Source organism: Chaetura pelagica, unplaced genomic scaffold, assembly GCF_000747805.2.
Source record: "Chaetura pelagica isolate M959 unplaced genomic scaffold, ChaPel_1.0 scaffold356, whole genome shotgun sequence".
NCBI lineage: Eukaryota > Metazoa > Chordata > Aves > Apodiformes > Apodidae > Chaetura > Chaetura pelagica.
Window position 1 is genome coordinate 1,055,987 of NW_009953964.1, and position 15,908 is coordinate 1,071,894.

The 15,908-nt window shown below is 43.0% G+C and overlaps 1 protein-coding gene across 1 annotated transcript in view; it reads left to right on the top strand.

Moving 5' to 3' along the window:
• The first annotated feature begins 5,209 nt into the window (after positions 1–5,209).
• Positions 5,210–15,908, top strand: part of LOC104392619 (rho GTPase-activating protein 7-like) — a 14,034-nt gene continuing 3,335 nt past the window's right edge. Inside the window, exons 1-8 of the mRNA XM_010002048.1 lie at positions 5,210–5,297; positions 6,351–6,432; positions 7,809–7,872; positions 8,722–10,073; positions 10,451–10,621; positions 11,291–11,450; positions 12,842–13,040; positions 14,620–14,842. Coding sequence (XP_010000350.1) covers positions 5,210–5,297; positions 6,351–6,432; positions 7,809–7,872; positions 8,722–10,073; positions 10,451–10,621; positions 11,291–11,450; positions 12,842–13,040; positions 14,620–14,842 — 2,339 coding nt within the window. The remainder of the gene's footprint in view (positions 5,298–6,350; positions 6,433–7,808; positions 7,873–8,721; positions 10,074–10,450; positions 10,622–11,290; positions 11,451–12,841; positions 13,041–14,619; positions 14,843–15,908) is intronic.

The following is a 15,908-nucleotide window of genomic DNA, read 5'->3' on the forward strand; positions in this document are numbered from 1 at the left end:
TCCAGGCAAATAATTGTAAATGTGTTAGCACTTTGGGTATGTTTTTCAAAGACCAGCCTCCGTGACCCTCTGAACCTTGCTGAGTATCCCCACACAACAGGTGTTCAGCTTGTACGGGCTGATTGTGTATTTTTATTAGAAACCTACAGTTTTGTGTTGCTCATCTTACCTTAAGAATCAGATCAAATCCTTTTTATTTCTTCTTTCTAAATTTAATGTGACAAAATAGACAATCTCCAGCTTTTTGGAGGAGGGGAGGGCTGTATTAAGTCAGGTCAGTAAAACAGCACCCTTAAAAGCAGAAAATAAAATCGTAGCAGCAATGAACTGCAGCAAATGCAGAGAACTCATAAGTTGCAAAGGTCCCAAAGTGGGCTAATGTTTTTAGGACACAGGTTAATTGCGCAACTGCATATGAATTTTTCAGACCACAAACTACTTTTTGTCTAGACTAAGTCTATATAAGCAAAATAAAAATAAAGGTTCTGTCTGTTCCATGAAAGCTGGTGTTGCAAGGGACCTAATTGCAACACAACAACCACGTAGCGTGGCTGGGTCATGCTGAGGAGCTGGGATCAGACACTGGATTGAATCACAGGTCCCAGCTCCTATGCCATCTTAAATCAAAAAGAAAGAAGGTGCTGTTAGGCACAGTGACTCCTGTGCAGGATGCAATGTCAGTCTGAATGTTTGTGTGCAGTGTAGAGGTAACCTTGTAGTTATTTTCTAGGAAGGAAAAAATGGGTATCTAATTTTGTACACATTTAGTAATCTATCAAAATGACATGGGCAAAATGTTAAAACAGTGAGGTATGCCAGCAACTTAGCCATGAATCACAAAATAGTTTTAGGTTGGAAGGGACCTTACAGATCATCTAGTTCCAAACCCCCTGCTTGGGCAGGAACACCTGCTCCAAGCCCCATCCAACCTGCCCTTCAACACTTTGGGAATGGGGCAGCCACAGCTTCTCTGGGCAGCCTGGGCCAGAGTCTCACCACCTTCACAGCAAGAATTTCCTCCTTATGTCTAACCTAAATCTCCCCTCTTCCATTCCCCCTTGTCTTTTCACTTCAAGCCTTAGTAAAAAGTCCCTCCCCAGCTTTCCTATAGCCCCTTCAGGCACTGGAAGGTGCTTTAAGGTCTCCCCAGAGCCTTCTCCAGGCTGAACAGCCCCATAGCCTGTCTCCATAGCAGAGCTGCTCCAGCCCTCAGATCGTTTTCATGACCCTTCTCTGGATTCTCTCCAGGAGCTCTGTATCCTTTTTATGTTGGAGGCTCCACAATTGGACACAATTGGACACTCCAGATGGGAATACTGCTTGCCCTCAGTTAGTCCTTCACTCTGAATGGAAGGGGCTAATGGCTCTGCACAGCCAGCTGCCCCGTGGTGCCAATGAGACACCCGTCCTGCAGTGCTGTGCGGTGCCACCCCAGTGGCACATACAGTGCTAGTACTGGCATGTTCTAGAGTGAAGGGAAACTCAGTGCCACACAATGGAAGAGCAAGGAAAAAACACTTATTTTGGTTTTCCTCACTTCTGTGCTATAGGTGTATTGATATTGGCTCTATTAGAAGCAAGCAGTTACCGTTACAGTTCCTCTTAGGATTTTTACATCAAGTATTTCTCAATCACGTACAAGGGTCCTGTAAAAAAACAGCCATAAGGAGCTTCTGCGTCAGAGGAATGTTGTATCTGTTCCTGTTTTACTGCCAGCAGAACCAAAGCAGGGAAAAGCAATATATCTGGGATGAGACTGCAGGGAGCTAAATCCCCTGTCTCTTGCCCTGTTTACCTGAACAAAAATTTTCAAATATGGATTTGGAAATTAGAGAGTAACACTCTTATTTTCCCTAGAGGCAATGGGAGTTAGGTACCTAATTCCTTTGAGTCCTTTGAAATTGTTGTAAAGCAAACACTCCTCCTCTGGCTTGTTCAGAAGCAATTAAAAGATCAGCCAACACTGGCAAGCCAGTTAATGCGGTCTGCAGAGAAAATGCCTCTAAACTTGCCCAGGTCCCGGTAACTGACATGGGAGGCTAATGACAAGGACCTGAGTAAAGATCCTCATGTCATCTTGGGAGCCCTAGTAATCAGCTTGGGAAGCCGATGCCAAGGAGCTGGATAAAGATGCAATTAAGGTTGCCCCTAAGTACTGTGATACATTGCAATTCTCAGCTATGATAACTGAAGAGTTGGCTGTGGTTCCAAAACACCAGCATGATAGTAAAGTAGCAACTAAAGAACAAATATCTTGGCCTTTTCATTTTTCCAGACATTTATATTCACTATCTGCATGAAACCTAAATTATCCTGGCAGAATTCCAAGCAATAATGCTTTTTTATTCTCTTCCTCTAGTGGGTTAATAAAGTACAATTAGGCTTTGTTATTTTGCATTGCACAAGGGACAACAGAATGCACATTTCCACTTATTTATGATCCTTCTCAGTGCTTGGAGATTTTGACAGTTTTACAAGTCCCTGGCTGCTTACCCTGGTCAGCACAAACACCCTGCTCTGAAAGCAGCACGTTTGTGCCTTCATCATTGAGTAGATAACAATTGAGTAAACAACACGTTCTTGCCCTCAGTAAGAGGACTTTAGGAAAAAAAGTTCTTGAAAATCCTGTTGCGGGCACAATGCAGTTCTGAGGATCCTCAGGAAATCACAGTTTTAGTGCATTTTTCACAGAGTGTGTATAAAATTAAATACCTTAGTAGCAGCTGCAAGTCATAGAGAAGTAATACAAATCTGTATAGCCCCAGGATGATGCACAGTCCAGAAAGATGCTCTGGGAAAGTTGTAATTTTTTCTTCAAACGGACCCTGAAAAAGCCTTGTGGCTTCCACCCCTGCCAGCACAACGTGTAAAGACAGTCCCTAAGTCCCTGCATAAAGGACTGCCAGCTCTCAGCCAATGAGCTGCATGAAAAATACTTTGCAGAGTTTGCTGTGTGGCTGCCCAGTGTGCCTAGCGCTGGTGGACTCCAGTTCTGGAGGAGGCTGAGTGGGACAGTAGTTGAAGGGTGTGGGTGGTGGGAGGAGGCAGCAGCACCTCACTGTGCTGTGCCAGATCAAGCAGGTTTTGAAGTGGGGGCTCTGGGCAACTGCTTGTCTGTTGCTGTTGTAGGAGTATCAGTGCTACATGGAAAAAAAAAATCTTTCTATATAATGACAGAGATTGGGAAAGAGCAAAATTCTTCAGATTTTTTTTCCGTTTCCTTCTAGATGGGTGGAATGTATCATGGAATCATAGAGTGGTTTGAGTTGGAAGGGACCTTAAAGATCATCACAGTTCCAACCTCCTGCATGGGCAGCAACACCTCCCACCAGTCCAGGTTGCTCCAAGTCCCATCCAACCTGCCCCTGAACACTTCGAGGGATAGGGCAGCCACAGCTTTCCTGGGCAACCTGTTCCAGTGTCTCACCACCCTCATACAATGTACAGGCAAAGTCAAGAGTCAGTCCTGCCATCTTTTCTGTTCTGTCTGTACTCACCTGGCAGGGGGACAGAGGCTGTGGGAGTGCCTCCTAGCTGGGGACATGGAGCAAATCTGTTCCCTTCTCAAGCACTGCACTTGTGTACTACAGAAAAGTGGACATATATGGTCCTGGATTAACTAATGTAGTTAACATTAACTGCATTTCCTGCAAACAGCAGGAAAACCTCTAAAACTGTGTGCTTATCGAGTCGAGTTTTTCTAGGTGAAAGTCACTTTGTGAAGACTTTTAGTGTTAGACTGGTTGTCCTCCTGGCTGTTTTCTCCCATTTTCTTCCCTGTTTTGCTCTTTGAGTACAATGCTTGTGTTTTATCAGTCCTCTGCCTTGGCACTCAGTAAATGCTGTGCTATGATAAAGCTTATGATAAATTATGAGTATAGCAATAAATGTAGGCATAGTGTATATAGGCTATTGTTGAAGAAATTAGTTTATGTTCTGCAGTTTGAAAGAAAAAAAATCATGCATCTGTCTGCCATAGAAACATCCTTATCATCCTGTGGTATCTTTATCCTCAGATGAAAAAGCCTTAGAGTTTTGTGCAGGGAAGTCTTTGTTACAGATGGCATTGTCCAAATGAAGCAAGTGATGATGGAAATAATTTAAAGCTCAGAAGTAGAATAATAAAATCATGGAAGTTCTGTACGATTTTGATGAGTTTCTTCAGTCTGTTGCACTGATGGCAACTGAGCAGCTGGAGCCAAGCCAGCAGTGACTTTGAGTAGGTATGCATGTGAAGTGCCATGGAATCTTAATCTTTGAGTGTATGTGTAAAGAAAATAGTTTAAAGAAACAGGTGTGTTCCTCTGGCCTAGCATACTACATTTTAAGGTGCTTCAAAAATACTTCTGTCTGCTGAGCATGCTTGATTTTAAGGTACTTTTAAAATGTTTCTTTCAAAGTGGTCTTTGCTCTTTTGATTGGTGTCTGTTGTAACGTGTGTTGGAGCTGCAGACATGCAAAAAGTGTAGCATGGGAATACTCTCCTCTTCCATGGGCCCAGTAATTTCCAGTATTTTGAGTCTAGAGCCTGCTGGCATGTACTCATGCTAAACGTGTTTATGCTTTTGAGGCATCTGGTGAGTTTTCTGTGATTCTGTGAAGTTCTATTCTGCTCCTGCTCCTGTGGGAACATTACAGTATTTGCCATAGGGCTTTATGAATTGTCACAAAATGAGCAGTTAATTCTTGACATCTGCTGTGCTGAAGTGACTGCCAAGTTGTGTTGGTAGTTGGCAAGGAAATAAATATTGATAGGCCCTAGCAACAGGTACTCCTGAGACCTCTTGTTCTGGGAATGCTTAGGCTGTGCCTCGTGTTATTAATGTTGTGATAGCATTCAAAGTTTATTTATAGGATTTATTTCTGTCTTATCACCATCTCAGAACTGGAACGCATGAATGGGCTTTGCTGGGCAAGGGCATAGAAAAGAGTATCATACACCCTCCTCTGGTGCCTCAGTTCAACAGACAGAAGCTCTGGAACAGTCATTCCGACACAGGACAGACAGCAGAGGAGTCTGGATATGAAAAGATCCTGGACATGTCATACGTTGGGGCACATCAGCTGCCCCTGAGAGCTGGGCAGGGAAGTGGCTGTTGTCATATACTAACAAAACATTGACATACAAGATCCTCTGAGAATCCACCAGATAAAACTGCTTATATTATGAAAGCGCTAACTCTTGTGAGCACGGTGAGTGAACAATTTTATGTCTCTCCTTGCAGAAATTGAAGCCAGAGAAGCCTGCAACTGGCTGAGAGCCGCCGGCTTTCCCCAGTACGCTCAGCTCTTTGAAGGTATGATCTCAAAGACATGACAAGCAGCTGACACTGAATTCAAGTAGAATAGTTTGCATAAATAACCTTTCAAAACCTGACATTTTTGATGGAGGCACTTCCAAATTCTGTAATGTCTTCATGCAAGCCTGGTAGAAAATAACAACCTGCCGTGTGTTCTTGTAAAAGTGACATCTTAAGTAGGGGAGCATGAACTCAGTAGAACTCTGTAAAGGGCCAGATTTTCCTGCTTATTGTTAGACTGTTAGACTCAGTTCTTATTGTTAGACTCAGCCAAATTTCTGCTTTTGTGATTTTTAGTTGCTTATAATTTTCTCAGGCTCTTTTCCTTGGAGTGTTGGGGCATTTTTTCCAAATCACTGATTGCAACCAAAACTCATCTAAGGCTCTCCAGCCTGTCATCTTGAGCAAGATTGCCTTCTAGTGAAAGAGAATGTTGGAAAAATGATCTTGCAATCATAAGTTTTCAAAACAGATACTCAGAAGCTGTCAGCCAGAGTCAAACAATGCAATTTCAGTATGCTTTCATGTTGTTAAAGCTACAAAGAGTGCTTATTGCTGGCAGGGGAGATACAGATTTGTTGAGAACTTGTATAATTTTCAAACACCTGTCCTTATACCTTAAAAGTGTTACTTTAAATTTGTTTGTTGTTACAAACACTGAATGTAACAAAAGCTTATCTAATTTAAAGAAAGATCCAAGAGCAACAGGTAAAAGAACGTACAGTAACTTCTTCCTGCTCTCATTCCCATCTCCCCTGTTCATTGCAAAATTAAAAATCAGAATCAAGCAATGGATCCAAAATGAAAAGCTGCATACTGCAAAATATAATGTCATATTGAAATGTTTCCTGTTTGACTACAGCAGATTTGATTATATAAGCTGTCAAACTTAGAGTTTGTTGGAAATGTACATTGTCTTGCTTCTGGATAACAAACCCTCTTGGGTGACTAGAAATATAAAGAGATTTGGATTTATTTCTAATATATTGCAAAGTTCCAAAATTTTTGCAGTTGTAATTCAGTTTGCAGATTCAACTTCTTTCTTCACAGATATGCAGTTTCCCATTGATGTAAAAACTGTGAGGAAAGATCATGAATTTTTAGATGGAGATGCGATTGAATCACTATTCAGGTAAACATGGATTATGAATTCTCTTTAATACCTCCAGGCTTCATAGTTATTTGTTGTTCATTTTCTCATGCCTTAGCTCATGTCAGAGACTAACTCACCAATCCTGTGTCTGGAGGAAATCACTTAAGCACGTACTTTTATACCACTAAAGTTGGTTGTTTTAAGAATTGAAAGGTAAAGTGACCATGTTTTGGCCTCTCTTCCTCTGCCACGGTCTCAGTGACACTATATTAAGCATTAAATCTGTCTTTTCTGTAATGTGAGTTGTCTCTGGGCTAAGAAAGAATAATCGGTTCCCTGCAGGCATGTGGGAGCATGACAAGCTCTTTTGAACTGCCTGTTAGAGTGCAGGGACTTCCCCTGCCTAGTGAGCTTCCCCAGAGCTGTTCCAGCAGATAAACAGCAAAAATGACCTGCACAAGAGAGACATTTTCTGTTTTGTTTTCCTGAATGTTTTTCTGAGAAGCAAAGGCATTGATTTAAAATTACTGTTTTGCCACAGCACAGAAGCAAAACTGCACTGTCAGGGCAAAGACAAAGTCGTTGCTCTTTGGACTTTGCCCATATTTGGTGCCAGGGTAGAAGCATTCTTCTCTGTTACTTACTGCAGTTTCTGAAGCTTTCTCATGATGAGATTGCTTAGCAGGTGAAGTGAACTCTAGACCATCCACAGCACTTGGCCAACCCAAGGGATACAGTAAGAATTTCTGGCTCCTAAGGGACCAGGATGTTACTCTTCTGGGAAAGGGGTTTGGTCCTTTTCTGTATTGTAGGTCACCTGAATGAAAGTTCTGCTTGTAACAGGAGCACCAGCAGGAGCTGGTTGCATACACACCTCTGATGCACAGCACACATCAGAGAACTTTGGGTATATTTTGTTTCTTGATGTGGCTTCTGACCAGAGTGTTCCATGAGGGCTGCCAGTGTGCCTCTGATGAGGCACTTACTTGTTTGACAGGTAACTGACTGCTTTAGGGCCTCATTGATTCTACAAATTTTAATTAAAATGGTAGATAATGAGGTCCTTCCAAGGACACAAGGTTAATGTCTTCATGTTTTAAAGAAGCCTACTCAAGAGTTTCTTTCATTTTCAAAACGTTAAATAGATAGACAGTTTTTCATGAGCATTAAAGCTCATTATAAGATTTTTAATTAACTGATTAATTATTATCCTCTAATTTTGAGATGGTGAACTGGGGCTGTGAACATCATGGGATTGTTAATTGGTGCTGGTTTGGGCAAAAGAGAACCTCTAACCGAATGTCAGTCTTTGACACCAATAATCAAAACTATGTGATAGAAGTTCACCATTAGTTTGTTTTCAAGAAAAAAAGTGGTTTAAATTTAAAACTTCTGTCTTTTTTATTATACCCTAGACGTTTGAACACATTGAACAAGTGTGCCTCAATGAAAGTGGAAATAAGCCGTCAGAGGAGACGGGTATGCTTGTAAAATATAGTTCATTTCTAGTTAATTAAAAGTGTAGTTTAGCTATTACATCAAAAACCTGCTTTTAAAAGGTCTGTGAGGGATTAGCAGTTTGTGAACTTTTCTTTCTGTTCCCTTCCATCCTCTAAAGCTCCTCCATTTGCATTTTCCACTGAAAAACATACTGCTGGAGCTACACATTATGTAGTGTTCATTTAGTAGCGTTGTACGGGAGGTTAGGGGTGGGCTTTGAAATGGCATTTGGGAGGTTCAACTCTGCTGTCAGGGCAGAATGGGGCAAGAGAGGGTCTGCAGAGAAGAGATGGGTCTTTTCCCTCTCTCTAACGGTTTGGTGGCCAGGAAGTCCTGGGAACACCTGGAGCAAATGGCAAGTGAGGCTGAGGTCTCCAACAGGGTGCACCAGGTATTGATGCTGCCACAGCCCCACAGCCACATGCTTGTTTACCTGAAAATGGATGAATTTTGGTCACAGAGGCTTGAAGGAGTGGTTGGTTTGTTTGGCTTTAGGAAAGGCCATATAAACTCAATACAATTGTCTTTCAAAACCTTTTGTTTTTCTGAAAAATGGAATTTTTCAGCCTCAGATCAAATCTGTCATCTTTTTCCTATGGTAAATTTACCAGATTTGTCAGCATACTTAGGAGTAATTAGTCAGCGTGTTTTTCAACTCTCAGAACAGACCTGAGGGCAGACCAGCAGTAACTAAATGGTTACATTTCCGTATGTTGGTCTTGAGGGTCTTAGAGGTAGGCAGTCTCTTTTTTTGTTACATTTTTTGTTAATTCAAAGTTTGCCAAACTTTGCCCTTTAAACATAGTTGTTGTTTTTTTCCCTTCTAAGAGTGATGACTCTGAAGATGATGAACCTTGTGCAATAAGTAACAAATGGGCTTATGAGCGGTGCAGCAGGAGATGGTCTCGTATTGAGAGCCTAGAAGGTTTCCCAGGAGAGGAGGGTGCCAGTGCATCAGTCCCAGGCAGTCCAGTACTGAAGAGCATCAGCAATGAGGACACTAACTTCCCAGATCATGGCGAGAAACATGATGTGTCATCACTTCACAGTACTAGCAGTGGTGACAGTGACATTGCTAGCTTCCCAAAACCTTTTGAAGATGTGGAAACCAGCACAAGTTCCTCAAGGTGTTCTTCAGTTAAGGTGGCTTCTCTGAACTCTACTTTTAGTTGTTCTTCTCCACCCAGTGAATTTTTAAATATAACCACTGAGGAGAAGGTTTTGGATAAGTCACCATATAAAAAAAGGAAGAGCCTCCTAAAGAAAATGGAGAAGTTGCACTTAAAGAGCTGCAACTTAAGGAGTGGTCACTCAAAGGCTAAACCCATAATAAGTGAACCTGTTCTTCTGGAAGGACTTAATGAAGAAAAGATGAAGATGCTGAACTGTGTGAATATTTCTGACCTCTCTGCTATCCAAATGAAGAACAATTCTTCCTTTTCTCCCCAGAGTTGCAGTAGCTGCAGTCAATCTGACAACAGCAGCACAGTGAGCACTCCAAGTCCTGTTATAAAACCACAAAGCCACTGTGAAGGAATGGGGGTGTGTGCAGAGGACTTGGATTCTAGCCAGTTCTTGCCATGGAATGATCTGTCTCAGCAAAACCTAAAAAATAAAGACCTGAAGGTACGAATGAACCAGATGTTTCAAATACCACAAGGCCATAAACCTGGCACTTTCCCCAAAGCTCTTACAAACAGCTCCCTGTCTCCAGCAGAAAACTCTTCCGTCAACTGGAGAACCGGGAGTTTTCATGGGTACAGGAGGAGCCAGAGCAGAAGTACTGCCAAGGACTCCAAAGCCCCCAGGAGTCCTCTGTCATGCACGAATAACAGACTAAGTGTATATGACAACATGCCCAATATTGAACTTGATGATTTGGAAGCAGCACAAGTTGGTGATGATGATGTGTTTTCAGAACTGAACAATGTTATAGAAGATGTCAATGGTCTCAAAAAGTTGGTTGATCAGTGGACAGAAAAGTTCTCAGATGATGGAGTTTCAGACTTAGCCAGTGACTTGCCTTTTTTATATCCATCCTCACCTCAAGAAATCTGTCTTGAAACAGAGGGCTCAGAAGATAAAACAGCAGACCTCCCAACCACTGAGGGAGAGAGCAGCTGTGACCTGGGCAAGGCTGCAGACCTGACATATCTGACAGACTCTAAGAAGACCAACAGGTCAGCCATCCTTGGGTTTCCCTAGTAGAATGCCCCTTGAGAAGCCTCTCCCCATTGATTGTTTCCTCTCAACATATAATTACTATTGCAGAACAAAGTACTTTTAAGTAAGTCTGTTCTGGGTAGCAGGGTCTGCTCTGACCTCTCTTCAAAGTAGGGTGCTCATAATCTGCATGAGCACTTGGACGTTTGGAATCAGACTTTCTGGCTATCTTGCTGCATTTCTTACTGGCACATGTTGTATTGCCAGAGCTCCTCCTGGAGGAGTACCTTGGTTAAACCCAACTACCCAAACGGGAACTGCTTCACAAACAGAGGCAGACGACTAATGGGGACAATGGACATAGTCCTAAACTCATACAATATTTATCTCATAGGCATGGGAAGCAACACTGGTCTGTGGAAGAGAGTGTGAACCTGGAAAGCCTTCCTAGCCAGAAGGATAGTCAGTCAGCTGCCCAGCTAGCCCGGACACAAAAGCTGGCTTTGCTGAAACTCACTGCTTTGATGGACAGATACTCCCCTTCCAGTAAGCAGGGCTGGAACTGGTAAGTTGTCTCTTGTTCCAACCTGTGTTGGAAAGAGAAGATTTCATGTTAGCAGGTGAATTTCCTAGGTGACACATGTTCAACATGAAGAATTTCATCCTGTTAATCCGTTGACAGTTTTGTGGTCAACAGCTCCAGGATTTCTCTGCTGTGGAGTGGACTTTAGCTTCTTGGGAATGGTCTTAACATTCCTGATTTGAAGGATGTTGTAGTTTCCACTTCAAATTTGCCCATGGGCAGAGCTTTGTCAGAGACTGCAGGACCTGAGATGAGAGCTGGCTCAGCTGAGGCTGCATCTCTTCAGCATCAGTTCCACTTTGAACTAGAGCAATGACAAAGCCAGTCACTCTGAGGACTTGGAGATATTGCTTAGCATGTTGTGATAGGAACCTGGTACTTTAATATGGAAAGAAGTGAAAAAAGGCCTGCAGTCTCCTAAAGGGGTGAGAATGCTGTTTTAAAGTTAATTTCCCTTTTGAAATGAGGAAGCCATTCCTGTAATTGCCCCTGCTGATCATCTCTCCATCTTAGGATGCTGTGTGTACAGGTATGGGGCAGAATTTGGGGAAGTGGTGAGTGTAACTAAATCCTTTCCACTCCAGGTAACTAAAGGAGCAGGTGGAACTGTGCTGGAGAGCTAATGTTGGGTGCACTGCTTTTCATTTCCAGGACTATACCAAAGCTCATGAAAAAAATAAAAGCCTCTGACTACAAGGACAAAAATGTATTTGGGGTCCCTTTGCTTCTGAATGTTCAGCGAACGAGTCACCCACTGCCCAATGGGATCCTGCAAGCCCTGGACTATCTAAGGAGCCACTTTCTTGACCAGGTATGAACTCGAGGCAGCCCAGAGCAGCAGCTCTGTTCCATAAATGGATCTGCTCCAGGGAACCAGTGTCTGCTTCCAGCTTCTGTGTGGGACTTTCTTGCTCCCTAAGGCTCTGAAGAAGCAGAAAGGTGTAGGCCTGAACCTAAGAGGAAATACCAAAGCTGTTTCCTTCTGGGAGTGCCTTTACTCCTGGGTTGTATTTTGGTGCCTTGCCTCACTGAAATCATCTGCAGTCCATTCTCTTGGTGCAGGCAGTCAAGCTGTCTTCTCCCAGTGAGGCAGCATGTCTCTTCTCCCTTGGGAAGCAAATCTAGCAGACAATGTCATTATTCCCTCTGTTCTGTGGTTGCTGGTAGTGCCAGATCTAGTGTGATAATTAATCTTGTTTCAGCTGAAATGTACCGCTAAGTAGAAACAGCACATACTAGAGCAGTGCCTGTAACATCTTTTTCTGGCTCTCAAATCTGTGTTTATCCACTAAAGGGCATGGCAGTGTGTGTGTTGGGTATGCTCTTTCCAGAAGTGGGAGGCCCTGTGACATGAGACATATTACTTGAAGAAAGGGCTTTCTTTTTTCTGTGCTTAAGTGTAATCCCACACCAAAGTACAAAAATGTGTGCATCCTGTGAACTTACAGTGCACTTTGGTGGCACACACTGGAGTGTTAGCAGTTTCTTACAAAGGCAGTGTGTTTTATTTTGAGGTCATGGATTATCTATTCAATTAATATAAATAAACCAACCAGTGTAAATGCTGTCTCAGCACCACACAGGGGAGCTGTCAGGAGAAGCTTTGTTGAGGTTAACTTCATGGGAAACTTCTAAATCTAGGTTTTGTCTGAAACTGGATTGGCATGCATATTAAAAGAAAATAATAATTTCCCTCAGAATGGCAATTGCCCTTTGCCAACCTGTAGATGTATTAGATGTATCAGAGATACCAGATGTTGAACCTGACCCTTGTGGATCTTACAGTCTGTGTTTGCTTGCTCCAGCATGGGCATCAATGGACATTTGCTTTTGGGTGAACAGATATTGGTGCACTAGAAACTTGCCATTCTAGTATGTGAACATAGCCTGCTCAAGCAAGCTGACAGCTGTCAATAGTAATTATTTTAAAAATAAAGAAAGAGTAATTTTGCTTTAAATAAAAAGTACATAAGCAAACATGATGATTGGTATGTCTTTCACAGCTGGTTCTGTGGGTGTCAGTCATGGTTTGCCTGGGAGGAATATCTGTGCCGATTCTAATGATACAAAATTACTTTGGTGTTAGATCCCACTACCACAGGAAATTAGCTATCAAAAGGGAAGTAAAGGATCAATTATTTGTCAGAGGTTTGATTCCTGATGAGTCCTCACTTTGTCTTTCATGTTTTCTTTTACCTGTAGGTTGGCCTGTTCCGAAAATCAGGTGTTAAATCCAGGATTCTGTCCTTAAGAGAAATGAATGAGACCAACCCAAACAACGTCTGTTACGAAGGGCAGTCAGCATTTGATGTGGCTGATATGGTGAAGCAGTATTTCCGAGACCTTCCTGAGCCTATATTTACTAGCAGGCTCTGTGAATCTTTCCTCCACATCTACCAATGTAGGTCACAAAAGCTGTAGCTTTTCATTTTACATTTCCTGATGTCTTAATACTCAGTTGTGCAGGGCAGTGGAGGGACCAGTTCCATGTGAGTTTGTTGTGGCTCTAGACTTCAGAGCTTCTCATCTGGATCCTGTGGGCCAGCTATTTTCTAACATTGTGGGGTTTTTGCTCTTTGAAGGATGAGTCTAATAACATATTTTGTGGTAGCCCTCCCCCAAGCTGTGCTTTCAAATGCTCATTCCCTTTATGCAAATTTAAGAAAGAATCCACTCCCGTGCTTCATGGTGTGAAGTAGCTCCTTGTGCAAGAAGTCGTCTTGTGTGGATGACATTTCTTCATTAAGGCACTTGAGCCTTGAGCAGCATCTTTGCCTGGAAACACCAGCAACTTTCTGCCTGTGCTTTCACTGCTGCTGTCCTTGAGACTCAGCTGGGAAAAGAAGGAAACGTGACACTGAAATGTAGTATTGGATATGATTTTAACCAGGTTCCATCTCTAGTACTTTTCCCTTAAGGAATTCACTTTTAAAAAGCAGCTGGTCTGGGGAAGGAATTTGCTGCAGGGAAATCTGCACGGCAGAAACTACAGGCAGTTTATTGTTTTGGGAAAAGGTTTTGAAAGTCAAAGTATGGGATATCTACATGGACTGGTTTTCAGCCTGTTTTACATTACTTTAATTGACATGAGTACATGAGCTGCTGCTGTCCTGTCTATGGTGCAGGCTCATAGATGGTCTGAGAACAGTTTGTTTATTTGTTTGAAACACATTTTCTTTTTGGACCCACAAATCCTTTTTGTGGAGAAGTCCACAATTCCTGTGTTCCATAGATGTGGACTCTTTCTTCCATTTATTATAACCTGGCGACTGCCCACCTCTCATCTCTTGTTTTGGGATAGACACAGCAGTTCTACACACCTGTTTTGCACCACATGCCCAGATTGAATTATTATGTTTTGGAGATAAAAAGCATGCTGCTTTCACCAAGAAGCAAGTGTTGCGTGTTGTGCACATGTGCTTCTACTTGAAGGGAAAGTGATCTTCTGCCCTTTGTGGTGGTGTAAATTGCAGAAATCACAAGAGGGGATGCATGGCAAGTTGAACCATACCTGTTCTCCTGCAGGAGCTGTTTGGACACAGTCTCACCAGATTGCCACATGAATTAAAATCTGTTGGCAAAACATTGTTCTCTCAATTGAGTTACCTGAGAGCATCTGTTCTCTCCGTGCTTGAAGCTGAAAGGAAAAGACAGCAGAGTAGCTGTCTGCTCCAAAGTAGCATTCCAGAGCAATATTTTATGGGCAGACAAGCTCTTCTTTGGATTGTAATGAGTGTGGTGTTCAAGATAAATTACAAGTCCAGCACCAGCATCACTGGGTGTGAATGTGCATCTTGACAGGCAATAGGAGAAAACTGCACTTGTGGGTGTGACTGTGGTAATGGCCTTTGTGGTGTCTGTCCTGAGCTAGAGTGACAGGAAAAGGGATGAACCTACAGCTTCAATGCTCTGCTTGGGACTCTGTTGATGGATGCTTCCTCTTCAAGGAAGATGTTCATAATCTTTTTTTCTGTTTTCAGATGTGCCAAAAGATCAGCAGTTTCAGGCTGTCCAGGCTGCTATTCTCCTTCTCCCAAAGGAAAACCGAGAAGCTTTGAAAATCCTGCTCTTCTTTCTACGAGACGTGGTTGCTTTTGTTGAAGAAAACCAGATGACCCCAACCAACATTGCTGTGTGTCTTGCACCTTCTTTGTTTCACCTCAACACCCTAAGGCGTGATAGTTCCTCCTCCACTAGGTATTAGCATCTTAATGCTGGCATTGCTGTTGTTCATGGTGTTCTTTGCTGGAACACTGCCTTCTGAAGCTGGTCTGGGAGCAGTGGTTTATTTTCAGGGGAAAATAGTGTATAGAGTTTGGTGTTTCTCTCAGCTAGGATGGTTCAGTCCAGCAGGAGCTGACCATAGTGCCTACAGTGATCCAGCAGTTCATTGTCCAGTGCAGAGAGCCAATGGTGAGGCCCCTTTGACACCCTCCCAACTAGTCTGCATGTGACCTAGCCTGCCTCCCTCACACCCTCTTGGCAGTTGCCCACAGGACCCCAGCATGAAGTGGTGCTGGCCATTGAAATGTAGCTTCTGTACTGGCAGCCTAAGCCCAGGTGCAGCTTTAAGGCCCTGCAGATCTCTGGGAGGAGGTAGTGGTTGCTGGCACTGGTTCTGCTGGGTGATAAGGGGATTCTTCTTGCCAAAGTGAGGGATTTTGTAAATTTATCTCAATAAGTAAAAGTAGCTGGGTTGTGTAACATCCCTTGTTGTACGTGCAGGGAGGAAGGTGCCAAAGCAGACAATCTGAGAGTGTTCATGCCTTATCTGGTCTCCTGAGGCAGGGCTGTTTGCTTTGCTCCATGCTCATGTGTATGGAGCCACACGTATCAGGGTAGAACAAGACAGCTGCCTCTGATGGAGACACTGTGCACCCATCAGAGCCCCAAGTTCATCACCTCACAGGGGGATCTAAAGATGGGGACAGTGTGGACATTGTGAGGGTAGCTGGGGATGTGATGGTGCTGCAGTGGCAGCAGGCCCTTCCTGGTTCTGTTTGAGCACCTGGGAATCATACTTTGAGAGTCACCACCTCTTTGGTTTACATAAAAGTTATTCTGAAATACTAGGACCAAAAATAGAAATGGAACTTTCTCTTTGTTGTCACTGTTTTGCAGCCAGGATGCTTTGAAGCTTTAGCTTTTCTGTGGCTGGGCATTAATGCAGTAGTGCTGGGTTCTGACTTCAAAGGGTAGAAGCTGACAGGTCTGACTTTGAGGAGCTGAGCTGAGAACTCTTATCTTCCACCTTATTTTCAAGCCATTT